General features: G+C 43.1%; 1 protein-coding gene across 3 annotated transcripts in view; it reads right to left on the reverse strand.

The window, feature by feature from the left end:
- The window catches only part of adcy2b (adenylate cyclase 2b (brain)), a 79344-nt gene that overhangs the window by 4654 nt on the left and 47137 nt on the right, over positions 1-27553 (reverse strand). For 2 of the 3 annotated variants that reach the window (XM_036129674.1, XM_036129672.1), the window contains exons 10-22: positions 27073-27249; positions 26937-26977; positions 25909-25989; positions 24293-24362; positions 23215-23312; positions 22567-22651; positions 17994-18134; positions 14809-14928; positions 12449-12633; positions 7450-7534; positions 4669-4827; positions 1720-1866; positions 1423-1530 (exon numbers count right to left, since the gene is read on the reverse strand). In XM_036129674.1, coding sequence (XP_035985567.1) covers positions 1423-1530; positions 1720-1866; positions 4669-4827; positions 7450-7534; positions 12449-12633; positions 14809-14928; positions 17994-18134; positions 22567-22651; positions 23215-23312; positions 24293-24362; positions 25909-25989; positions 26937-26977; positions 27073-27249 — 1497 coding nt within the window. The remainder of the gene's footprint in view (positions 1-1422; positions 1531-1719; positions 1867-4668; positions 4828-7449; positions 7535-12448; positions 12634-14808; positions 14929-17993; positions 18135-22566; positions 22652-23214; positions 23313-24292; positions 24363-25908; positions 25990-26936; positions 26978-27072; positions 27250-27553) is intronic. The other variant, XM_036129673.1, reaches the window with a different exon arrangement.

A 27553-nucleotide genomic window follows, 5' to 3' on the forward strand; every position in this document is an offset into this window, starting at 1 on the left:
CCGTTGGGACTTTTATGTAATAAACCCAACTCAGAGCAGAGCAAAACTGTCAAGTCTGGTTTGCTTTTGCATCCAGTCCAGTTTGTTGAACCACCCTTTGCTTTAATTAAAGCAGCAGGTCTTTCTGGGTATTTATTTCCTGGCTTGAGACATCTTGTTTTGCAAAAATTGCTGCAACTCAGAGGTCCTGGACTGGATGAGAACATCGGTTCTCTCGATGTGCCTCAGATCGTTGCTTGTGTTTAGGTCTTAACTTTACCTCGGCCATTCTATCTCATAAATATGTGCTTATGTGAACGATCCAACCGTTCCAAAAAAGTTAAACTCCTGTAAGCCAGGGCAATAACGACCCTAACGACTCCCCATTGCAGAGGCGTGGACCAGTTTTGGTTTAATTTGCATGTCATCTAAGCCATAACAAAGGCCTTTGTTGGGTATAATATTAAGCTTGGGACTCTACACTCCTCCAGACATTTGAATAAAAAAAGCTTTCTGGATGGGAAGCAAAACGTCTTGAAACTTCGGAAAAAAGTCTCCTTCATACACAGGGTTTTTGGTGTTGATGAAAAGTTTCAGTTTGGTCAGAGCAACGTCTACCACAGGTTTGCTTTACCCCCCACATGATTTCAAGGTCATTTTGAATGAAAATCTGTTTAAAATCAACTTCTTTCAACAACAGCTTTCTTCCACTCCTCCATAAAGTCCACATTTTTGAAGTTTATGTCCAACGGCTGTCTTAATGTCTCTCCTACCTGAGCTGTGTATCTCATCAGCTCCTCCAGAGTCACCATAGGCCTCTTGGCTGCTTCTTTGATTAATGCTCTTGTCTGCCCAGCCTTGGGGCAAACCTACTGTAGCTCTTGTTAGGTTTGCAGTCGTGCCGTACTAGTTCCAGTTTTGGTTGATGGATTAAACAGTTCTTCGTCCAAAGCTTAATAAAATGGACGATGCTAGAATTAAATTTTAACTCCGCTTTAAAGTTCTCCACAGCTCCATCCCTGACCTGCCTGCTTTCCTCTTTAGTCTTCATGATCCTGTTTGTTCACTGATGTTCTCTAACAAACATCCGAGGCCTTCATAGAGCAGCTGGGCTTAAAATAAATAGGTGTGGACTTAATTGACTAATTATGTAACCTTCGAAATGGATTGGTGGTGCTTTATTTCATTTAGGGGTCTCGGAACAAACAGGGCTGGAAAGTGCACACAAATGAACTCACTTTTTGGGTTTTTTAAATTTGCTAAAAGCTTTAAAAACCATGGGTTCTTACCTTCAACTTTACAACCTCACATTATACGTTGGTCCGTCACATAAATTTCCAGTGAAATAAATTGAACTGTGTGGTTTTCATGGCACAAAATGTGATGAAATGCTTTTGGCATCGGTCTCGAGATTTGCCGGGTCTTGATTGTGAAAAAGCTTACTTGTGCACACTCTGGTCCTGGAGTCACATTGAGCCCAGTTGCAGCCATGTAGGTGCTGCCGATAGTCTTTATCTTCTCCACTCCGCTGAACTTTGGCTTGGACAGCAGCTGTAAGTGCAAAGGGAGCCCAGACACAAAATATAACAATGAGAAGCATCTAAACGACCGCCTATCTAGCTTTGTGCTCCATCCACTTAGGAGCATTGTGACACTGTGCAGCTCCTCCCCAGAAAGAATCATTCTTTGTCTTTCTTACACCGTCAGACAGCCAGGATTATTAGTAAGAGAGGAGTTTACCTCATCAAAGTCCGCTATGATCTCGTTGAGAAGTCGGAGGCACTCCAGTCCTTCCTTATTGACATCAGACTCGGTATAAAACTCTTTGAAGTCCGGGATGGAGGCGAACATCACACACACGGACTCGTACGACTGATGATAAAGGTCCTGATTACAGGCGAGAAGAAGATAACAGCTGGATGGGGCCGTATCGAACAAGCACCCGTGCCAGAAAGATGAAGAGAAATGGCTTGTGGTCTCAGTGGGCCTTACAGGGAAAAAAAATATACCCATGACCTAAATGCCTCACAGTGAACGCTGACACTTAGACGTTAAATAAATAGGAAGAAGCTTTAATCATCTCTGCAGGGATGCTGCTTGGGTCCCTGTGGCAGCCGGAAAATAGAGCCGTACTTCTTTAGACCGGAGCAGAGGTGAACCTTACAGAATAACGTGTTTTAGGAGTGAGAACGCACCCCTGCACCCCCACCCCCCTTCACAATTTAGTTTCAAGAAAGGCTGTAAAGGAAGCTGTACCAGGCGCAAGACATTCTGCAAATCTGAATGGTTAAGAAACAACATCAGCGGCATACAAATGTGGACGGACTGATCGGCACCCATGGTAAAAAATGGCAAACTAAAAAGAACAAACTTGGTTGTTTGGAAAGCCAGAAGAAAGGGAGTTTTATCGTCTTTATCATCCCAGACGGGAGCGTGTGGTAGTTAGCTTAACGCTACCAGAACTGTGATCAGATGACACCGAGATTGATCGACAAGCCTCCAGTTGGGTTTTAAATTAAATAGAGGATGAATTTGTGGAAAAGAACCATGTCGCTGCTGTTAATTTCACCTTGTAAAGTGCCTTGAGATGACATGTGTCGAGAGTTGGAGCTATATAAATAACATTGAATTGGATTGCAGCATGGTAGAGAACCTGTGATGCTGTGGGCCTTTCTCTTCCCTGCGAACCTTTTTCCAGTGGGTATTCTGAACTCTTTGAAACACAACAAGATTTTAAACAGAGATCTGGTGGACACTGTGGGGGTGATATTCCACATCATGGAGCGATATCAACACAGAAACGGTCCACCAGATAAAAAAAAATCAGCCTTTAAGGCGTGAGCATAGGAGAGGACCCAGCAGGACTCTGGTTGATGCAGAGAGAAAGTGAAAGTAGGTATAGTCAAAATTCTGTCTCTCTTGTGAAACGTTATAGGAAAAGGAATAGGTGCTGCATTACAGGAAAAATGAGGGGTTGTACAAAGTAAGAACAGCACGGTTAACAATGCACTCAAATTAATACAGGAATTAAGAAAAACGATGCAGTGTGTATATCTGAGACTCAAATAAAATTATTTATTTTAATACTTTGGACATGTCTTTACCAGGGATGCCAACAAAACCGCCCATGTTCTTATGCAGAATATGCACCGTGTCCCGTCTTTATTGACCAGAGACAGTGGGAACATGGAGTCTCTTTACCACTCCGGCTTTTTTTTTTTTTCACAGAATAATCCTCCGATTTTTCCTCCCCTCCCCAAAGTGGCTGCCACAGTTGGAACTGGGTCACCGAGGGAGGCAGAGCTGAAGCCTGAAGTGAAAGGCACAGGTGCATTACAACACCTTTTAATTCACTGAGGCATAAGTCAATCACTTCCCAGGCATCACCAGCCAACGATAAATGTTTCTTTATGCAGACAGAGGGATATTGCTCATTTTTGTTTCACTTCACGGTCTTTTAAGGCTGCACTGAATCAGGAACTGTAGAAGATGGAGCTCAAGCCATTTTCTTCTACGCCTCAGGATTGCTTCGTCGGCTCCTCCTACAAATTTACCACACACGATTAACAGCAAGTGTTTAGAGGTGCTGATATTTAACCGTTGTTAATGGTGCAGGAGTGGATGAGCCTGACTGGATGCAGCAGCATTTTTGTGGCGCTCCCTCTCCCTCCCCCCCTGCAGGAAACGTAAAGTTGCACGATTACATTGTTACAGTGGCGTTTAGCTGCCATAAAACTCCAAGATGCTGCATCATAAACTCACGCACACAGGAGAAAAAAAGCGGGAAAAGCAAGATGGCAGTCAAGAGGCAAATTAAAAAACGAGCTGTTGCTGGGAAACCGCATTACTTTGGATTCATTGAGCCGAGGTTTAAAGGTTATCTTTTTATAATTTGCTTTTAAAAGGCTGGACTTTTAAAGCGATTACGTAGTTATTCAGACTTTATAACAATCTGACAAAGTATTTCTTTGGATTTCATGTGTTTTTCCCACTCAGTCAGCCTAAAAAACTGCTATCAGCGGATGAAGATTATCTGATATTCATCTACAGGGCCACTCAGCTGCAACTTCTGGGCTCCTCTGATCACACGTCGCCACTTCTTATTCCAGCGTATAAATCTGTAAAGAAGCGTGCACCCCCCCCCCCCCCCCCCCCCCCCCCCTCCCCCTCAAAACGCAGACTGTGAAATCTCGGCCAGATGGTGCCACTCAGCAGTTGCAGACTGGGACGTTTTCTGCCACCAGGACCTGGAGGTATTCACCTCAGCAGCACTGGTCTACAAACAACACTGTTATCACAGTGAACAGGCACATCCGGGTGCTTCCCAAGCAGAAGCCCTAAATGAACAGCGAAGTAAAGAATCTGCTGATGCAGGGAAATAGCGTTTGGTCTGGAGACAGGGACCTGTACAGCTGAAGAGAGGCATCAGAGAGGCCAGGGCAGACTACAGGCAGAGGACTGAGGAGGAATTCAGCAGAAACAACCTTTTCCAGATGTACCAGGAGAATTAAATGACAGTTGTCTGCAGACTTTTGCACAGTAATGTCCAGATGTCGTATACAGTATCTGCCTTATAAAAAATAAGATGACATCTAACTTAATGCCAAGGACGAACGTTTAATTTTCTTATTTGATCTGCGGTTTCTCCCAAATCTTAAAATGTGTGCAAAATCCAGAAACATCTGAAACCTCATTTTTCCAGTTGCGTCCCAGGAAGTGCTTGGCCACATGTGCCGGCAGGACGTTCTCCAGCAGGACCTGGTTGAGGTTCTCCATGGTTTCAATTTCCTCACACTCCCTCTTGAACTTGTCCCTCCACAAGAAGTCCAGGCGGCAGTAATACTCATTCTGTTACAGGAGGACAGAGAGGAGAGGGATAGCTGTGTTATCCCCCCCAGTGTTGTAACTTTTACCAAAACACAGACAAAAAACAACAACGTACACATTTAAACATGAAAAGGGCAGATATAGGCAGAGCACCCTGCAAAGGTATGAATACCTCTTTAATATTCATAGGATTTTATGATACTTTAACATGAAGTGTTACATAATTGTGAAGGGGAAGTAAAATGATCCAAAGTTTTCTAAAAATGTAACAAATGAAAATCTCAAAGGTGTCATGTGCATCTGTACTCAGACTCTCCGAGTCAATACTTTATATTAAACACCTTTAAATGCTAATTGCAGCCGCAAGTCCTTTAAGGCACGTCTCTACCAGCTTTGCACATCTAGAGAATCACGTTTTTGCCAGTTCTTCTCTACAAAATGGCTCAATCTCAGTCCGATTGGATGGATTGTGTCTAAGAACAACCATCTTTAATCCTTGTCACACATTTTCTGTTAAATTGGGCACTTTGACTAGGCCATTCCAACACATATAAATATCTTTGGTCTCAGTTGACCAGAGCCCCTTCTTCTACATGTCCGCTGTGTCCTCTAACCGCAGATTTCTTATGTCTTTCCTTCAACAATGGCTCTCTTCATACCCAATACTGGAGTGTATGATATGCCAACTGTGTCGTCCACCTGAACTGTGGATCTCTGCAGCTCCTCCAGAGTTACCATGGCTACTTCTCTGATTAATGCGGTCCTGTCAGCTTAGCTGGACGACCAGCTTTGATGACGACGACGACGACGATGATGGATTGAAAGCTACTCGTGAGACGGTCAAAAGCTAGATGGCAGTATTACCCCGACTAGTTTAAGGAGTATCGGAGTAAAGTGGGCTGAATACAAATCTACACATCAATTTTTAAGATGTTTGTGTGGATTATTAATCGCACCCTACTTTGTGTGCGCCTGTCACATACAATCCCAGAGAAAACCACTGGAGTTTGTGGTTGTAAGACGACGACAGAAGGCCAAAAGCGGTTTAGTTTGAACTGACCTCAGAGGAGCCGGTGCCTCAATAAAGCCCGTGGTGGCTCTCAGCTTCAGCTTATTGCTTCTCAGTATCAGGCTGCCTAATTTCATTCTAATACATTGCAACTACAAGGCAATGGTGTTGGAATGCTTGATATTCATGGAAAAAATTAGAGTCCCAATAACAAGACAGCGAGACAATACGAGTAGCTGCGAAGTTATTACTCAAGGCAATAGTAGACCGACCTGTTTTGCATAAACATAGCTACTGCTTCCTTCTCTTTTTTTTTTCTGCTTTTTGGTTACTCTTGCTCGAGGTACTTTTGAATACATCTGCATATGTTAGGAGGACTCATATACGAAGGTCAAGACATCCCGGGGTTGTGTGTGTTTGTGCCTCTGCTTCCTAAACGCACCATCCCTATATCTGAAGGCTCGAAGGTTCTGGTGGGTGGGCTCCTATACTGTGTGTGGGAGTGTCCTGGGAGATGTAGTTGGTTAGCCGGCCGAATGAGAAATAAATACAGTGAACCTAGGACCTGCAGCAAATCGAGAAGACTCCAGCACTGACGGAGGACGGAAGGCTCTTCTACCTTTGAGCTGTCCCAGGACGGATAATCGGCATCGTTCGGGCATGTGTGCACATGTAGATGAGGAGAGACTACCTCGATGGGTGCGGAAAGTAGGCCAAAAGAAATGGAGCTCATTCTAAATGCCGTTTAGAAAGCAGCTAAACGAGCCTGTAAATGAGTTTTGCTCCACTGTGCAATCTGTTCTTGAGGGATGAATTACTGATGCCGTTTCCCTTGTAACCTGATTTCTCCGCCCTCCGAAGAAAGTTCTGAGAAAGACCTCATTAGAGCTGATAAGAAATTTTGCGAGGAAAATTTGTTAATGACTCGCTTAGAGCGTGTAAAATCATTTCGAGTGCCGATGTGCACACTCTCCATCAACTGCTCAGGGCGGCGCCTCTCAACAGGCCCCCGTTTTTACATGTTCCAATAATTATTTTGACGCGGCACACTGCAGAACTTTGCTGTGGCAATTCCAACTAAAAAAGCGCTTTTAAGGGCGGCGTCATGACAAGGAGGTCTAAACGTCCAAGCTGGGTCTCGTTAACTAACTCCCCCACTCTCTTTTCCTGACCCAGAACGCAAGGAGCCGATTGGGTGGTTCTCCCCAGGGAGCTCCAGATATGGGTCCAGAGCTCAAAGCACAGAACATCTGCTAAGAGTGCAGAGATGATAGATGTTACCCCTAAAAAAAGATTCAATTCCCCACAGAAGATCTGTGTCAGCAGAGTTAGGCTACCACACGGAGCGAGGACGGTGGCAGCGCACCAACACTACAAAGACAAACTGTCAGATGACATATTTTGAATCATATACCGAATCCTTCAAAGAAAAGACAAAAAAAAAAAAAGACTATATAAATATCCTGCTCCAAAGGAGTCAAAGTCATTTGAAATTCTCCTCTTGTACGCGTCTCTGCTTAGCCGGGGCTCAGGATGATCTTTGAATCCTGAATGACCTAATTGCATAGTTATGACTGCGGCAGAGAAATAAAGTTTTATCATGAGTGGTTCCTCCGTGGGGACGCGCCACTCACCTGCCTTGCTAATACCAGCAGAGTGATGAAGAAGATGAACAACGACACAGAGCCCATGGTCTTCAGGTCCTTCAGGACTCCTGGCCTGAAAAAGATTTTAGAAAATGGTTATTCATGATTTCCATTTAGAAAGAGTGTTTTAGCTGAAATGCAGATACCAATACCATAATGGCACAAAAAAACCCCAAACATCCATCCTTCACGCTCCCTTAGCCAACAGGACAGCACTTTGCCGGTACCTACAGGTCTTCTTTTGGATCTACGCCTGGGGACTGTGGTGTCTACAGACGAAGCGTGAATTTGGTGTTTTTTTGTGTGTGTTTATTATTTCAGATGTTTGGGATCATCGTCTCACTGAAGGGACGACTCACGCTCAGGTTACTGATAGAGGTCCTAAGATTTTGACTCAAAGTCTCCTGATGCCATGCACTCCAGCAAACTTTAGTATGAGGTTCTTCTCCACATGTTTAACGCCGTTTAACGCCAGCATCTTGTGTAAGGTGTGGAGACTGGGAAAGCCCAAAGTGCCGCCCTGTGCTGAAGCTCTCTAACTCAAACAAGTTTTAAAGACGATGTAAAAGATTTTGAGCTCATTATAATCCTGCAACGATTTATCCGATGAGGAGCGCTAGCATCAAGGATACCAGACAATGAACATGCAACCATTACCACAGCTGAGGTGCCCTTTGCAAGGCACATTACCTCACCATTGATCCCTGGGCACTGTAGTCCTATCGGCCCCAGTTCTCTGCTTGTGCTCACGCATTCCTGCGTTTCTGTGAGCTTTTATCGCTCGGTGCTGTAAGGTGTTTACACAGTCTCAGACGGGTCAAATGATGAGAACACATTTGGGTTTGTGTGGAGGAAAAAAAGCAAAACTCATAAATAAAGTTTCATCTTCATAAGCAAAGTATTAAATAAAAAGGGATTTTCCTACTGCAAATGTTTGTTTGCCCTGGAGGTTGATTGCAGTGATATATTATTTTTATTATTATTCCAATGTTCTCTGTTGATGAAATAGTCAGGATTACAGGATTACAAGATCCCAGAAGTCCAGCTCTGTTTTCCAGAAAGTTCTTCCAGCTTTATGCATGATTTACCGTTATTAGTAAGGAAAACCTGCTAATCAAGTCCAATTCTTCTTTAAGTAAATAACTTTCTGCAACATCTGTAGACAAACATAAGATCCTAAGACCCTCGTTTACAAACCCCATCAGAATTTTGATCTTTTTGGAGCAAAGTCTGATTGCAATCACATGCTAATCAGCTGGTTTGAAGAAAGCCCCGCCACCATCATTTCATTATTATTCTTTCCTTACACCATTCCAAACCACTTGTTTGATGCCCGGATATTTTTAGAAGATGCTGCAAGCCTTCATTTCCAGACCAAATGTACATATTAACAATTTAAATCAATATCATATCAAGTTTAAGTTGATTTTATGATAATTAAGATTTTAAGATAATTTAATAAATAAAGATTTTAAATCCTCTCAAGAAGTTGCCAACTACCGTGAAATAAATCTACTTCCTGTCACGTCAAAGGTGTTAGAAAAGATTTTCTCAGAACTGTTACTGTTTGTTGCTAAGTTTGTCCTGTAACTGGCAGGTTGCTGGTTCAATCCCCCGTTCCGACTGTCTTTGGCTATGTTCACACTGCAGGTCTTGATGCTCAATTCTGATTTTTTTTGCGTTGGCCGTTCATATTACTATTAAATGCGACCGCCGTCATACTGCTGTCTGAATGGCTCAAGACTGTAAAGCATCCCGCATACGCAAATCACAGAAGGAGACGTCACAGAGCAGTTTGCGGAAGTAATGGTGAATGTAATTGTTTCTAGAAGTGTTAAATACAGTTTTGTTTAAAAAAAAAAAAAGAAAGACAGATACCGGCCAGCATCTCTCCTTGTAATTATTAGAAAGCTGTTGAGTAATGGGAGCCAATAATATTAAGACCTCATCACAGCAAGACTAAGTAAGGTAGAAAGCAGCACAGCTGTTAACAGCGTTCTTTTATGGAGCGCTAACTACTTCTACTGTGTGTGGATGTGAAGTGAGAGCCAGGAGAGAGACATGAAAGACGGATAAAATGCAACATGAACATTCAGACAGCCGATGCTTAGAAAAAAATCTGATACGTATCCAAAATAGTACCACTTATGGAAGTGGCAAAGATCTGATTTTTGGTGGGTGAGAGGATCAGAAATAGGCCGTTCACACTGTCATGAAAAGACAGAAATGGGTCTCATATGGGCAAAAAGATCGGATTTGGTTCCCTGCTGTGTGAACGTAGCCTTAGTCGTTGTGTCCTTGGGCAAGACCCTTCCCCCCCATTGCCTGCTGGCGGTGGTCAGAAGGTCCGGTGGCACCGATGTATGTCAGCCTCACCTCTGTCAGTCTGTGCCAGGGCAGCAGTAGCTGCTAACATAGCTCACCACCGTCAGGGTGTGAATGTATGAATGACTGACTGTAGTGTGAAGTGCTTTGGGGTCGTTTGACTTGATAAAGCGCTATACAAGTACAAGCCATTTACTATTTGTTTACAATCTCTTTACAGAGGAGATATTGTTGATTCAGTGTTCCTCAATAAAAAGGATTTTGATGCCATTAACCAATAATTCATTCATTTCAAAGCTTTCATCTTTTGATTTCTCAGAGCGTTCAGTGTCTTGGTTTCAGTGATATTTAAAACATTGTGAACAATGTTCACGATTTGTGTCTTCAATAAAGTCATGATGATGATACTGAAGATGAATAATGTGTTGTCATCAACAACAACCATAAATCTCCCCCCCCCCCCCCCCCCCCCCCCCCACACACACACACACAAAATCAAAACAGGAATTCCTCAAGGAACTGTCTTGGGTCCTTTTTTAACTTGTATATCACCGCTGGTACTTCAATTCGTTCAGTTTGTCTATGTTATCATGTATCTGTCTCCTTATACACTCAATACATACATAAATAAAAGTTGTGGTGGTGTATTATTGTTTTTGTTTTTTTTTTGCATTGTTTCATACTTTTAGATTTCAATATATATAGTATTATATATAGTATTAGTAATAGTACATATTGTCTATGTATTCATTTTTAATTTTCATCTAACTTTCAAAAAGCAGATTACGGGTAAATGGATTTTTTTGACATAACATATGAAAACAACTTTTTTTATAGCCAGCGTTTGTAAATACAACACATTTATAAATCATGGCAATTTGTAACTAATTAAATTTCAGTGTTTAATTACCAGGACAATATGTCAATATTAATCTTAGCAGCCACCGGTTGATCATTAATTTTTTTTATTCTGTGGTTTTAGACTGGCAATTAACATAAATGAGCCCAATTCTAAGCGTAGCTGGAACATGGGAATAGTCCACTTACTATAAAGCAGAAGGCAGCATTCAGATTCTTACTCAGGCTTCAGATATGGTCCAAATCACACGTTTAGTATCACATTTTAGCTCACACTGAGGTATTCTATCAACAAACCTTTTGAGCTCAGTTGTTGCCTCCAACAATCTGACCAAAATGGCTTCCATCTGTAAAAGCACTAAATAACAAGGTATCCTGGAGAGTCTGTGTATCTCATAATAACTGCACTTCTAATCAAATGTGCAGTTTTTTGTAATTATGTCTTTGTCATTATTTGACTATTCGTCTAAATGCTTTTCTCCTATTATACTGTAGGTATCTCGGATCTGGACCGCTGTGTCTGCAATAGGGCACAAATAATAATAATAGTATCATTAATCCCCTTATTGCCTCAAGTTCTGAGGATTTATTTTGAATGATTCAGCCCCTTTTTCCTCGTTTCTTTTTCACCTCACCTCTTGTCTTTGAATTTTAATAAGACGAGTAGAAACAATGGCCGTTTATCTTTCGTCATGATAACTCCTTAGGGAAAAAATATGTCATGGGAGAACTAATTTAAAGGTCCTCCACACTCTGATCAAGTCCAGATAGTAGAATATAAATTCCAGAAAAAACAGAGCAGGGTTAGGGTAAAAAAAACATTTTCCCTACTGAATAAATGTACCTGAATTACCTGTTGGATTTTAATTTAGAGGGACATTATGCAGCTTTAATATATGATGAATTTTTTTAAGTTGTTTTTTTTTTTACCCAGTTTTACCAGTTTGTGGAGAGCTCTCTCAGCGTTAGTGACACGCCAATGCATCCATATTTGAATGCCAGCTAATTCAATGCGATCCAACAGTATTTGCAGATTGTGTTAGTTTGCTCACAAGACACAACGCTGATGGAGCTAGAAATGTTTGCACGTACAGAAATAGATCATTTAACTGCATATTGTGCTGAGATGAAGTCGCGTTCCCTATGCTGCGCTACCAGAGCTGACTGAACTCTAACCACACACCCTTCTCTTATTTGTGACAGAAGTAGTGCCGACTGAAAAAAAAAAAAATGTATTCATGCAAATGTTGACGTGTCAGAAATCAGATTTATCGGGCAGCCTCGGTCTATTTCCTTTTCATTTAGCACTTTTAGCATTCTTCCCATCTATTTGCAAGAAGCAGCACACTCCTCCTGCTTACAAAGCAAGGTGAGAAAGAGAAACAGAGAGGAATTCAGTTTTTTTTCTCTGCCAGCTTCTCTCAGTGCTAGGGAAACTTTCTACATGTTTTTTTTTTTTCCTTTTTCTTTCTCCCCAGAGGCTGTCAGTCAAATGCAAAAACCGAATCCTTCTCCATCAACGCGAGCGGCATCATCTCTTTCTGCCACTCATCATCTCTGCTTTCCAGCAGTGGCGCTCGGCTGACAGCAGAATGGGACGCTGCCAACTCTGCTGCGGAGTTGTTTCTGAAGTCCCTGCTGCAGACCTACTCCTTTTAATCGGCTGGGGTTAAACTGATGCAGGCAGGCCGCAGGATCACAGCGGGGCATGTTTTTTTTTTTATTTTTTAAGCAGATTACACCGACCTCTGCGGCTCCGCGCTGATTTCCCATTTTCCTGATGTAAAAAGGTAGGCCCTGTTACCTGTCTGACTTGTCCGCGGGGTACAGCGCTTTGTTGAATCCATCCAGCAGGGAGGCGTGAGTCTGCAGGATGATGATGTTGTAGATCACCACGGCGATCAGCATCACCACCATCTTCAGCTCATAGTTGATCCTCAGGAACACCGAGCACGAGACCAGGCCCAGAATACAGCAGTAGATAAAGTACTGAAGAAGGAGAACATAGTAGGAAACATCCTCTTAAATGAAGAAAACTAGGTGGGATATTTATTATACAGGTAATATGCTTTATGCTGCTTTGCACCAATTGTCCTTGGAGTTGATAAGGTGGTATGAAACTTCACTTTTCAGGAAGTTTGTCAAAAAATGTATTTGTTCAAAATGAGAGAAATACATTAGGAAAGGCTCTATTTCAGGATATACAGCGTCTTGCAAAACATTAACCCTGAAAAGGACAGGCACTTAAAATATTTCTCTAAAATATTAAAGCGCAATTTACTCGACTGAAATGACACACGTCCATAATTACCTTTTATAAATAAGACCCTGATTTTTACATTTACAATCTGTATCTGAATGACATATTGTCAATTTAGGCTCAAACAAACAAAAAAAACACTGCATCTTTTATCCAATAATTAGCCAGGCCAACCATATTTATAAAGCCCTTTAAAAACAGCAGGGTCTGAACAAAAGGAAGGAATGATTTAATATAAAAATAAAAACACAAACATTTAGAAGAAACAAGATAATTAAAAGTAGAAATGAAATAATCCAAGTAAACTGACAAGAAAAAAAAAACAACAGTAAATTCTTCTCATTTTACACGTTATCATTGTTATTTTTCACATTTTGTCACGTTACAACCGCAGACTTCAATGCATTTGATTGGGTTATGACATGACAGACAAAAGTCGCACAGAAATGTGAAGTAGAAGGAAGGTTTTCAACATTTTCCACAAATGGAGACGTCAAACCTGACGCCCGCAGCCCAGCTGGGACAGTTTGCTGGCGGGACAGCTATTCTTTGTTTACTCCACAATTCTGGTCGTCACGAAAGACCGACAAAACGGACACATAAGAAGTCATGTGTAAGAAAGTTCTCTGATCAGACGGGACCAAAACAGAGTTCTTCAGGCCTACACGCAAAATGGTATGTGTTGCAGAAATTGGCGCCTGACAGTGAAACATGGAGGTTGCTCCATCATGCTGTGGGGTGCTTTTCTACAGCAGAGACAGAAGAAGCTAGACAGCATTGATTGGATGATGGTACGTGCTGGTGCTGGTCATGGCATGGCAGCTGTCAGTCGGCCCCAGGGCAGCTGTGGCTACAATGTCGCTCACTACCATCGGCGTGTGGATGACTGAAGTTGTGGAAAGCGCTTTGAGGTCCTCAGGACTTGATAAAGTGCTGTACAAGTGCAGGTCGTTTATCATTTTGACTGGATGATGGATGGAGCTAAAGCTATGGGCAGGGGCGGTTCTAGACAGGGGCCAACAGGGGCCCATGCCCCTGTAGAAATAGTCCTGGCCCCTGTTATGGCCCCTGTACTAAAGACATGATATTAAATACACTTCTCATAATTATTTGCAATGGCAAAGAAACCATAACTGATTGGTCACTTTGAAAAATATAATTTTTTACCTATACAGTTTTACTCTAAAAAGAATTTAAAACTTAAGATGTTTCACGTTTAGCTTTAGCTGTATTGATCTCGGGGAAAAGTTTTCAATTGCTAGATCAGGGGTCTGAAACCTGCAGTTCCAGAGCCACAAGTGGCTCACTTAATATTATTACACAGTTAAATATTGCCATTTTATTGTTTTTTTTTATTTTTTTTTGTGCCCCTGTGAAAAAACACTGGCCCCACCTTGGCCCCCCTGGTAAATTTGGTCTAGAACCGCCACTGGCTATGGGCGATCCTAGAGCATGCATAAGACTTGAGCCAGAGGTTGGAGGTTCACCTTCCAGCAGGACTGCAGCCACAATTACAGTGGATGGTTCAGAACGTGTCAGAATGGTCCAGCTACCGGCCAGACCTACACTCCCATTCAGAATCTACACAGCTGTTCATAGATGCTCTAAAACCAATAAAGAATGAGCAATGCTTGGCACCCAACTGTGCAAAGAAGGTAAAACAAATGACAGGAGGCTTGCAGGGCGAATGTTCTGAATACCAATGCAAGCTGCCATTTTTTAAAAATCTAGAAGACCCTGTTCTATTTTACTTCCACTTCACAATTATGCACCAACTCGTGTTTTTCTGTCACATAAAATCCAACCAAAACGCTGAGAAGTGGCTTCAGTTAAAGAGGCACGAATCTGCAGGCCGGACCCAACCCGCGGCGCCCCTTCGTCGGGCCCGTGGCAGCGGCGCCTACCGGCAGGTAGAACTTGTTTCTCTCCTCCAGGCTGTCGGAGCGGCTGCTGTTGGACACGTTCACGGAGGGAGCGGCCGTTCGGATGTCCTCGGCAGATCCTCCGGGATCCTCCACGAAGAACTGACAAACAGACCAGAAGGGATCAGAAGTCAAACGTGTGCTGATTTACGCTACGTGGCAGCGCTGAGTCAGGATAAGCAGGTCCCACTGAAACGCAAAGACGGCAATGTTCCCATTTAAAAGTTTTTCCTTAAACTGTTCACCAGCCCTTGTCAGAAAGCAGTCATTGCAACCTGCAGCTCTGTAGCATATTTACCTTGTGTCAGTCAGCTGTTCGCTCAACAGATTAGTCTTATTCTGAGCTGATTTCAGCAGCTTACCGACAGTAAAAATTAATCCACTTAGAATAATCCTACTAGATGGGCTCAACCCGGCCATAATCACTGAAAATCAACCATAGAGTGAGTCCGCAGAGTGACTGCAGTTATTATTAAGCTCCAACTGGCCTGAGAGCTCCTCACTGCTCCTCTGAACGAGCTCAGAGACTCCGAGTCAATAATGAGGTCAAGATCAGCGGCGGAGCACCAGACCTCAGAAACGAACCGCTCCGCTCGGCTCAGAGGGCTGATTCACGGCTTCAAGCTGTTCCAGTTTAGCCCTGAAACTTTATGAAAACCGTCTCTTTGAATGTTGTTGCGGAGGTTTTGAAATATGTGACTGTTTAGCTTTCATCCTCGCTGCTGCTGCCGCTTTTGTTCTTGGCTACTCCGCTTCTCCTGCAGGTGTTCTGGCAGCCACATTCGCCGTCTCTGTTTGAATTCCTCTCCAAACGCCTGACTGTCACTTGAGAATTGTTCATTTTTTATTCCAGGAAGGCTTCACCGCTGCACTAGAAGTTATAATTTAGACCCGACGATGCCAACCCAGTCTCCTGGAACCACCGCCGGAACTGGTGGCAGGAAGTAAAACTTTCTTGTAACCATGAAAGTATCTGTGGCATGTCTGCTGTTCCCTATAATCTATCTATCTATATCTATATATCTATATATCTATCTATATATATATATATCTAAAAGGGAAATTTATCAACCTGGATTCCTGTTCCTGTCAGACCTCTTAGGCATGAATGTCAGATTCATTTTGGTATCTTAATGTGTTATTCAAAGCAGTTTTCCTTGGTTGAAATAATGGAAAAACATTTTTTAGGGGGTTTAGAAGTTAATAATAATTTTTTGTTTTTCCCCCTAATAGTGCTGTGAAAAACACATTTGACTCTCCAGATTTTATGGGCTTTTGCTTTTTCATCACACTCCGATGTTTTAGATCAAAAGAATTTGAATATCAAAGATAACTTGAGCAAACACAGAAACATTGTTTTCAAAGGATGGTTTCGTTTATTAAGGGGGGGGGGGGGGACCCATCCAACTCATCCGGGCCTTATGTAGAAAAAGTATTGACTAATATGTTAAATCCTGAATTAGCTGTTAATTGGTGCTGGGCGCAGTTTCAATAGCCACACCAAGTCCAAATTACTGCCTGACTTGTAGAATCCAGAAACCTCCTGAATACCTGCCACCAGTCTGACGACACGAAGTAGGCTAAAGGGACTTAAAACGCAACGACTGCAGCGAACCGCAGCGAGAGCCACGATCCGTAGATGGAGAACACATGGAACAGTGATGAACCCTCCTGCGTGTGGCCTGTGTTATAAGGAAAAGGTTCAAATCCATGCTGAGCGAATTGGACAGAAGTGGTACTCTCTCGATGCACAAAGTCGATGGAATAACGACCTTTACCTCAGTCCTGAACAAACTTTGACTCAGGTGTTCCACCAAACACACAATGAAACTGGTTTCTGAATCTTTCTTTTTGAATTTAACTGAATTGTTTTTTTTTTTTTTTTAAAAAGAACAGTTCACATTAATAATTGAAAGACACAAGACTAATGATAAACCCACGGCCATGATCGGTGTACAGGACTGTCTCAGAAAATTAGAATATTGTGATAAAGTTCTTTATTTTCTGTAATGCAATTAAAAAACATGAAATGTCATAGATTCTGGATTCATTACAAATCAACTGAAATATCGCAAGCCTTTTATTGTTTTAATATCGCTGATTATGGCGTACAGCTGAAGAGAACTCAAAAATCCTATCTCAAAATATTAGAATATTTCCTCAGACCAAGTAAAAAAAAAATTATAACAGCAAAACAAAATCAAACATTTGAAAATGTCCATTAATGCACTGAGTACTTGGTTGGGAATCCTTTTGCACAGATTACTGCATCAATGCGGCGTGGCATGGAGGCAATCAGCCTGTGGCATTGCTGAGGTGTTATGGATGCCCAGGATGCTTCAATAGCGGCCTTTAGCTCATTTGCATTGTTGGCTCTGGTGTCTTTCAGCTTCTTCTTCACAATACCCCACAAATTCTCTATGGGGTTCAGGTCAGGGGAATTGGCAGGCCAATCAAGGACAGTAATGCCATGGTCAGTACACCAGTTACTGGGAGAATCTTATGTCGTCTCTTAACCACTACCATACTTGTGATTTAGTTTACTGAACCAAGCTGAGTGTTTTTCAAGGCTCAGGAAACCCTGCAGTGTTTCGAGTTAATTAGACGATTCAAGTGATGAGTTGAATAGCCTACTAGTATACTTTTTCACAATATTCTAATATTTTGAGATAGGATATTTGGGTTTCTTAAGCTGTACGCCATAATCAGCGATATTAAAACAATAAAAGGCTTGCGATATTTCAGTTGATTTGTAATGAATCCAGAATGTATGACATTTCATGTTTTTTAATTGCATTACAGAAAATAAAGAACTTTATCACAATATTCTAATTTTCTGAGACAGTCCTGTATGTAAACCTCTGACTAGGACCGGCCATCGGACAGCCTCGCTGAAGACAAACAGAAGAGTCTTGTTATCACTTTATAGGAATTCTTTCTTTAGCCTCAGTTACCCTCTCTGGTTATGTTTACAGGTAGCGCTATAGTTTTTGATTTCGTGAAGCAGAAGCCACAGTTTATTGCATTCTGCGGCTATAAATATCACATAACCCGACGATATCGAGCGTGGATGTGCAGCCGCTTGCCCATCATGCAACACACCCACGAGTCACAGAGGAAGAAAAAAAAAAAAAACTCCATTCGCAACATTTTAAACAGCGTCTCACCATATTGAACACGGCCATCACCAGTATGAGAGCGGTGGTCGTCATGGTGAGGACCAATCGCAGCCAGGGGTTGTTGGTGACGATGATGCGCGAGGAAGCCGGGAGCCATGGCAGAGAGCAGAAGGACCCCTTTCCTCCCTGCTGTGGATTCAAGGAAAGAGGAGGAGTGACTCAAACGTGCACGGAAAGATGGGAGAGGCAGTGAAGAAACCTGGAGCATCTTTGTTTTAAAAAATAATATCCAAAGACGGAATTCACAACCCCAAAATGCTGGAAGCATAAATCGAACAACTCACAACATCCTATAAACAGATTAGTTTGCACGCCTGGTGGAGATGTGTGAAAATAAATTCTTATTTGATTGCAGTAGCATAATCTCACCCTAAAAACATCCGATCTTAAATTGAGAGTACATTGATTCTGTTGGGAAAATCCATGTGGAGAAATAAATATTGATGTTGATTATAATTCCAGCGTGACATAAAGGAGGAGTATGTGTGAACAGCCTCAGTGCCACTGCTAGGCAGGGCGGAGGATCAGGGATGCTGCGGATCTCTTGTGCTTCCGAGGTCTAAGTTAGAACGCATTGCACCATGAACTCTTTGGGGACTTATTTAAATACAGATCAGATGAACTCACAGACTAATGTTTTCCCCACAGAACATTTTTCCCCCTACAGTTTTCAGTATGAGATTATGTCACTGCAATCCAACCTGAAGATGTTTTATCAGGCTTCCTATGCACCTTCACCAGAGCTGCCAATGAATGTGTGCTGCCCTGTGATTGCTGAACTGTAACTTATTTTATTTTCCTATGAAAGTTTGGAGTGAGTTTGTCCATTTTAGTGTTATTCTGCATACGGTGTTACTTTTAAATTATTTTCCTGAGTCCAGAAGTGTGACTGTTACCTAATATTGCTCACTCTTCAACGCAGCACGCTCACGCCGCATGAGCTCGAATTGTTCTCACACCCTTAAATTGGTTTCCTTTTACAGGGAGCTTTTAAACAAGAAAGGGGGAACATTAGCGAAGCTCGGGATGTTTTTACTCTTAATCATTTCCGGTTTTTTTTTTGTTTTTTTTTTATTGCTCGTAATTTTGAGAGCTGTCTTTCCGGCCTTCTCTTAGCAACAGCTCGGCTAATTTGGTCCGAGAGGACGTTTTCCCAGAAAACGGGTTTGATCGCAGTCAGCGTGTAATGAACTCTTCCACAGATGAACAGAGAATGTTCTTTAGCGGTAACGGGCCTCATTAATAATGACGTCCATGAAGCCAACCGGTCACGCGGAGATCAAACAGGCGCGCACTGTTTCAGACATGCCTCCTCGTTAGCCAATTAGCTGCTCCTTCAACGCTGACCACGGGCTCTTTCGCTGGGAGTACACAGGCTGTTAAATTGATTTGCAAGCTCATCAAACCTGATGTTTCGTTCCCGCCTTCTGTTTCTAATTAAGCAGCAAACGAGACCAACTCGGAGGGGGGGTCAGGATGGACCCAAGGTTGTTGGTAATCCTCCCAGCAATTAAAAGTGGCCCACTTTACTGGGCGATGCCACTCTCCCGAGGAGGGAGATGGAACTGGGGCTCTTGTTTCATCGATCGGATGTAAAACTCCAGAGACAGGTGCGCACGTCGGCACGGAAAATGCCGCCGTCGCTCTCCCCAAAGCTGAATGGGAAACCATCGAAGTGAAGGGGAGCTTTGGCATGAATCGTTTCTGATTTTATTTGAATTTAAAACAAATACTTGTTAAACAGTTATTGATTTTCTGTGCCTGCCACAAGGACTATTTCAGTAGGAAAAATGTGGTTGGTGTAGAAAATGCAGGTAAAAAAATATATATGTTCAGTACATCTTTCCTGAAATCATGGACCTAAGAGTTTTTAGGTCCAACTTTTTATTCTACTGTAGCAGGGAGGTGGCTATAGGTTTCAGAAAGTCTAATATTTAAGCGGAGAAGCATTAATAAAGGTAAAAGCAAGCAGCATGAAAGAGATAGAAACAACTTAAACCTAAGATAAGCCCTGGTGAGGTGGATTGCTGGGTGAGGATGGGTGTGTGGGCAAAGATGGGAGACGGGAAGCTGGAAGCAAAGACAGCCACTCCGGCTAAGACTACACATAAAAGACAAACAAACAAACAAACAGGCAATGAACAAGGGTTTCAGTGTTTTTTTCTCAATACAGCATTCAAAAGATAAAAAAATAATTAAAAGAATTAAGATTCAAAGGTTTGTGTCAGCGTCCGAGGGCTTTGGTATCAGTCCCTTTACGAGTGGTAGATCCATGTTATGTGAACTAGTTGTCCTTCATGAGTCACAGATAACAAATAATGAGGTAATAAGGTGCTTTGTGCAATCATGATTTAAGGCTTCATATACAGAAATGTGCATTTATAGATTCTGAGTTAATAGTGTGCAGCAGGCAGTAACATTAAGTGATTGTAACGTATGACGGGTTAAAGTGTTGGACTGCAGTCTCCCATCAGGGGGCGATTGCCCTCACAGCTTTTAGGAAGAAGCTTTTCCTAAGTTGATTTGTTTTGGCCTTGAGGCTTCTGAAGCGTTTACCTGATGGAAGAGGGACGAACTGTGCATTGCTTGGGTGGGTCACAAAACAAAGAAAAGCTACTCCAAATATCGCAGAAAACTAAAGAATTCCTTTGAATTACACAACACATTATGCACTATATTGCTAAAACTATTGGATAATCTCTCCAAATTGTTGTATTCAGGTGTTCCGATCACTTCCAGACCCATCCTGCACAAAGGTGTGGCTGGAGATGAAAAGTGATCAAATACTGGGCCGCCTTAAAAGATGGATGAAGAGGAACACAAAAAAAAACAACCCCCATCCTAGGAGAATGGAGCAAAATAAAACCACTTTTGATCACTGACTATTCTGCGCGCAAGAAGGTTTTAATTGGAGCTTTTTGGAAAAATAAAAGCAACACATAAAAGGTGGCACTGGATTTACAATCCGCTGAAGTCCACAGGGTTGTTTAGAAATAAAGCGCAGTATATGGAGCTCATTTAAAGTCAAATCAAAGGTTAACGCGTTATATTTCCCTGATGATGATGATGATGAGGATTACTGTCGCTTCAGTACCTTCATCACTCTTTCTGATTTAGAAATTAAACAAAGAGAGAGATGTTTTAAAAAGTTATTCTAAACACAAAGACCATCTAGAAAGCAACAACAGCCTCAAAGTTTGAGCTGGAATCCCCCGGTACAGTCTTCCCTTATCTTTCACAGCACTTTTTAAGATGACAGCGCTGCTTACAGAGAGGGCCAAATAATTCATGAGCGCCTGAGGTTTCATCTCATGATAGTACAAAATAACGTGTCGAGGGGTGACATTTGACTTGAGCCTTATGCAGCGATTTCCACACATCCAAAGGGGCCGATGTGGAGATCGGCGGCCAACGCATGAAATCATTTATTCATGAGACTCTGCTCTTCGTGGGCTCCCAGTTTCTGAATGAATGCGGAGCAGATTCCTTCATGTGCTGCGTCCAGTGGGTGGATTTTTCGCACGTCCTGTAAACCTTTCAATGTGTCCAAATGGGGAAGCTGACACTAGAGGAATCCACGCTCGCAGAGCAAGAGACAAGAAACCGTAGACGATACAGCTCCAACAGCGGCATACGCAAACATCTGTGTCTGTCTGCACACCTGTAAAAAACATTTAGTGACGGGAAGAGAAGATGAAACGCCTAAAGCTACAAGTCTTTAACATTTTTATGTGAGTTCAAATAGCTGTTTAATTTTTTATGTAGTTTTACGATTGCAAAGGAAACAACAGGCAACCATCCAGGAAGCTACAGTGTCCTGAAAACGTCTTTACAAATAAGAATGAATGAGATAAACCACATAATTGTGATGTGAAAGAAAAAATATATATAGATGACATCTGCATTCAGCTCCCTCTTCCATGATAGCCCTAGCTCTCCTTCCTTTTCACTTAAAAAACCCCATCTCTCTCTCTCTCCCTCTATATCTATCTATCTATCTATCTATCTATCTATCTATCTATCTATCTATCTATCTATCTATCTATCTATCTATCTATCTATCTATCTATCTATCTATCTATCTATCTCTATAGATCTATCTATCTATCTCTATAGATCTATCTCTATAGATCTATCTATCTATCTCTATAGATCTATCTATCTATCTATATATATATCTATAGATCTAGCTATCTATCTATCTATATATCTCTATAGATCTATCTATCTATCTCTATAGATATAGATATAGTCTATATATCTATCTAGATCTATCTATCTCTATAGATATAGATAGATAGATCTATAGATCTAGATAGATAGATAGATAGATAGATAGATAGATAGATAGATAGATAGATTATTCTTTTGTTTTTTTTATGTAGCCAGTTGTACCCAGTGGGGGCTTTTGTTAGCGCACATTTAGATCAGGTGTTTCAAAACTTTTGTAAGCCATTACCAGTGGTGTGTGTGTGTGTGTGTGTGTGTGTGTGTGTGTGTGTGTGTATGTGTGTGTGTGTGTGTGTGTGTGTGTAACCAGTGGAGGAACGTGCATACCCACCAGAATGTGACCAGCGAAGCAGAGGAGGAGGATCAGAGCCAGCAGCAGGAATGTCAGGCCAAAAGAGATCCCCAGCACAGCAGTTCTGCAACACAAACACACTCAGCAGAGCCATCCTGGGCCACAAAACGGTGACAAAGTTCCTACGGCTCCACGCCAGAGCTGCAATCCATTCACGCTAATGGGACACAATGGGGAGATTTTAGGGAATCTTCAAAAACAAAAGCTCTCGACATGTGCATTCCTTCTGTTTAAGCGACCATACTGCGTGTCACAAGTGAAATATACCTGCCATAAAGCAGATGAGGTAATGTCTCAACGTGCGGAGCAATGTGGTGACGGGGCAGGATGGGAGCGAGACAAAAATTAGAAAATCAATGGCCTCTCAGAAGCAGAATTACACCTTTTGGCTCGGAGAAGCGGTAAATTAGCATGGCCGCGAGTCTCTCTCCTCGCCGGCGAGGTGACGCCACGCTTTGATTCACCTGATCTATAATCACAGACAGACACGGCGCCCTTTCATCTCCATCGGCGTTTTTTTAAACACCCTGCCTCTCTCGTTCCAGCCAGGTCCCGCTGATGAGACAGCCAGCGTCAAATAGCTTTTGCGCATCGGCCGCTGGCGGAGCAAGAGGGCTGCAGACTTACTTGGGCAAGACGAGGATCTGCACGATGAATATGCAGCAGAATATGAGGCAGGCGCAGGTGACGTAGTACTTGAAGGCAGGTAACGTGGTGGATCTGTACTGTTGAGAGAGGATAGACACGTGATATATACAACAAGACGGTTCTGGACAGCCAGCAGGAAGAGACAGAGACTTCCACATTACTAGCACACACTGAATGTTTTATTGCCACTTTGCGTAATAGAGAACCAAAGCAACTAAAGTCGTGCATTACTGGGGGGGGAGGGGGGGGAAAGAGGAAGCGAAACGATGCGGGGTTTTCTGAATTTATTTACAACTAAAAATCTGAAAAGGACCCCCTTTTATCTGCTACCCCCTAAATAAAATCCAGGGCAAAAGGTTCACATTTCAGCAGGGCAACAACCCCCCAAACGTGAAGCCAGAGCTACAATAAATGGTTTAGATGGAAGCATATTCCTGTCCAGCCCTAGATCTGACTGACAATCGGTGGCAAGGTGTTGTCGGACACTTTCAGTCCAATCTGACTGAGCCGGAGCTATTTCTGTAAGAGAAATGAAAGAGAGATGAGTCCGTCTCTGAATGCTGGTAGAGATATACCCCCCCCCCCCCCCAAAAGAACACTTTCAGCTGGGACTGCGCTGAAAAGTGGTTCTGCAAAACGAATGACTCGGGCTGCCAGAACACTTGCCAGGTTTTCATGGAGAAAATAAAAAAAGGTTAAAATCCACTCGCTTCCTCCCACTTGGCTGTTATATGCTACTGTATGTTGGTCTGACAGATCATCTCCCAAAAATGACACAAGGTTTTGGGGGTATTGACAGGGTAACGTGGGAAAAGGTTTTCGGGGGGTATGGAAGCGTTTAGCTAGGCTCTGTGGGGCAAATTTAAAAATGTGTTTAAAATTCAATGAGGTGGAAGCGATCTAAAACGTTCCCAAGAGCATGTTTACTTCGGGGTAAAGTTTCAAAGTAAGAAGACAAAGTTGATGGGAGTGTCTGACAATCTTGCAAAGTCTCTGTGACAAATCGTTTATTTATTCGACATGATTCCATCGATTCGTCGTGTATGTGTTCGCCTACCTCTTTCTCCAAAGCTTTGTTGTGAAAGAACAAGGAGATCCGCTGGATGTCCTCGGACTTCAGCCACTGTCTGGAAACACGATGGAAGCAGACAGACCAGAGGAGAGCTAGTCATTCCCCCTGACACCTTATTTACCAGCTGGGACGGTATAGATGCAGGGCATTTCACCTACACTCTGTCTCAGGAGGAATCCCCATAAACACACTTCCAAGTGAGTTTGTAAACTTAACTCATGTGAAGATGGAGTTTAGGCTCTTTTTTTGGTCGATGTTTTGATGATTTAATAAGTGATGTGCCTGCTGTGACGCAGCAATAAGGTCTCTGGCGGTCACATATACAGCGGGGCTAAAACGTACTTAGTCAGCCAGTTCTCCTGCTTCTGTAATTTTCATCACGCACTTCAACTATGAGACAAAACAAGAAAGAAAAAAATCCAGGAATTCCCATTGTAGGATAAAATAATAATAATAATTTAACTGTCAATTATGGTGGAAAAACAAGCAAGATGCCTGGCCCTGACAGAGCTGTAACTTCTTCTTTAAGAAGCTCTTCTGTCCTCCACCTGTTACCTGCATTAATGGCTCCTGTTTGAACTCATCTGTATAAAAGGCGTCTGTCCACAGCCTCAAAGAGTCAGACTCCAAACTGAACCGTGGCCAGGACCACAGAGCTGTCGAAGGACACCGGGAAGAAAACTGTAGACCTGCACCAGGCTGGCAAGGGTGAATCTACAACAGGCAGCAGGTTGGTGTGAATAAATCAACTGTGGGAGCGACTGGAAGAAAATGGAAGACATACACGACCATTGATAATGTTGGTCTGGGGCACCACCTAAGATCTCATCCTGTGGGGTTAAAATGAAACTCAACTCGCCGTGTTTGGAGTAAGAAGATTGCTGAGTTGCATCCCAAGACCACCGTACCTGCTGTGAAGCATGGTGGGTGGAACCATGATGCTGAGGGGCTGCTTCTCGGCAAAGGGCACAGGACGACTGAGCCGTGTTAAGGGAGGAATGAACCATGTATCGGGAGATTTTAAGCCAAAACCTCCTTCCGTCAGTGAGATGAAGGAACGAGGTTGGGTCTTCCAGCATGACAGTGACCCCAGACACACCGCTCGGGCAACGAAGGAGCGGCTCTGAAGGTCCTGGAGTGGCCCAGCCGTCCTCCAGACCTCAGCCCCATGGAAGATTTGTGGAGGGAGTGGAAAGTCCTTGCTGCCCAGCGGCAGCCCCAAAAACATCACTGCTCTAGCAGTTCTCAGCACTTTGAGTCATTATTTTGTTACGTCTTTAAAAATCCTACAATGTGATTTACCTGGATTTTTCCCCCCCTCATTTGTCCCTATGAAGAAAATGACAGACCTCTCTCATCTTTCTGAGTAGGAGAACTCGCCCCACTGTTAGGCACAGATCTACATTGTTGAGGTGCGCCTTTCTGAGGACTTCTCTTTGTACTTTAGAACACATTAGAAGATTATCTCTTTGTACTTTTTAAACGACTCTAAAACAAACTTCATGTTCCTGTTCTGTTCAGAAAGGAAGTGGCTTTCGGTTTTCCTTACATCCCAGACTTTGTCAGAGGGAAATGTTCATGTGGCACAGAGGAGAGCTTACTTCTGTGAGTTGATGCCATCAATGGTGCGGATCATTCGCTCGTTGAGTTCTTCCTCAAACCGTTTCCTCTGAGACTTGGACCTTCGGTTTAGGGGAAAGAAGGACGCGATTAAAAGCAGCAAAAGCGAAGAAATGTCAACAAACATCGGTGGAGTTCCTTGGGATTTGCGTGGCACTGACCAACGAATGTATAGCGAAAATGAAAAATAACTACCTGAAAAGTGTGGTGTGCCTTTGTATTCCATCACAGACATCTTTTGCTGCCGTTACACATTTTAAGTCTGCTGTAGTATGTCTCTAGCAGCTTTGCACATCTAGAGACAGGACTTCTTTTTGCCCATTCTCCGTTGCATAACAGATCAGCAGGAGTCAGATTGAGACGGTGATTTCTGTCTGGGATTTGTTAATCAACTTGTTGATCACAGTGATCTTTATGGGCCTAATAATAAAGATGTCTATGTTCACGAACCTTGGGCAGAAGGAGCGCTTGCTCATCTGCCATGTTTTTCCGCACAGGACTGTCCGCAAACTTATGAATTTTCCTAGGCGCGCGGTACGGAAACCTTTGGTGCGCGGAAGCCAAAATATATGTAATATGACTGAAAAACACCACCTCACTAATCTATACCTCGTTGGGTTGCTCCATCACGTTTAGTCTTGATTGCCTGCCGAGCTGCGTCTCGGTGTATGGGGAGTGTTGGGCTAGTGGTTAGAGCACTCAGAGAAGGATGCAAGTACCCGGTTCGATCCCCAGCGCCTGCACTCTGGGTCCCTGAGCAAGACCCTTAACCCCCGATTGCTCCCCAGGCGCCCCACATGGCAGCCCACTGCTCCCCAAGGGTGATGGGTTAAAAGCAGAGAACAAATTTCGTTGTAATGTATGTTTCAATGACAATAAAGATGATATCACTATTACTATTACTGATAAAATACGTAAGTTGGTGTTTGCAATGTGGAAAATCCGCGCGACGTGAGTACATTTTTATCGCTGCTGCGTGCGGCGGGAACAGGAATAACGCCCGTCTCACCTTTCTCGTCGTTGGAAGTAGTACTGCCCCATGGGAACGTCCTGGAACATGAAACGCATTCGCAGTGAGAAGCGGATCCTTCGCGGACGGGCGAGGCGAAGACGAACGGAGCGAGACAGACGCGGATCACACTCACCGTGGTGTTGATCTTGCCGTTGTCTGCAGTCATGCTGTCTCGATGGTGGAGGTTGGCGAAGGGTTTGGCTGCTCCCCAGGACTCCAGGTATTGGGTCATCCTGACCGACGCCCTCATCTTCCCCCCATCCGGGGGCCGTCGGGGGGGCACGGGCAACTGCGGGCCGTGCATCTCGGTCTGGAAAGCAGAAAACCGGGCAGGTGAAAACGCAGCGAGTCAGCGGGTGTAAAAGTAAGAAGGACGCCGGGCTCGGGGAACTGTGCACGTCTGACAGCTTTCAACACCTCTGACCCGCCTGTCGGTGTTTCCAGCCTCTTGAAACACTTTCAGCGACGGATGACGCAGCCGTGCATTTATTTCGGCTTGAGTGTTTTTCTACTAACAAAGAGGGCTCCACTTGAGGTGAATCAGCGGGGGATCTGAGGGCGCGCTAAGAGCCGTACCTCAGGCGATTGGCTTTAATTGCCCGTGGAGACCGTGA

Source organism: Fundulus heteroclitus, unplaced genomic scaffold (assembly GCF_011125445.2).
Source record: "Fundulus heteroclitus isolate FHET01 unplaced genomic scaffold, MU-UCD_Fhet_4.1 scaffold_2.2, whole genome shotgun sequence".
Lineage (NCBI taxonomy): Eukaryota > Metazoa > Chordata > Actinopteri > Cyprinodontiformes > Fundulidae > Fundulus > Fundulus heteroclitus.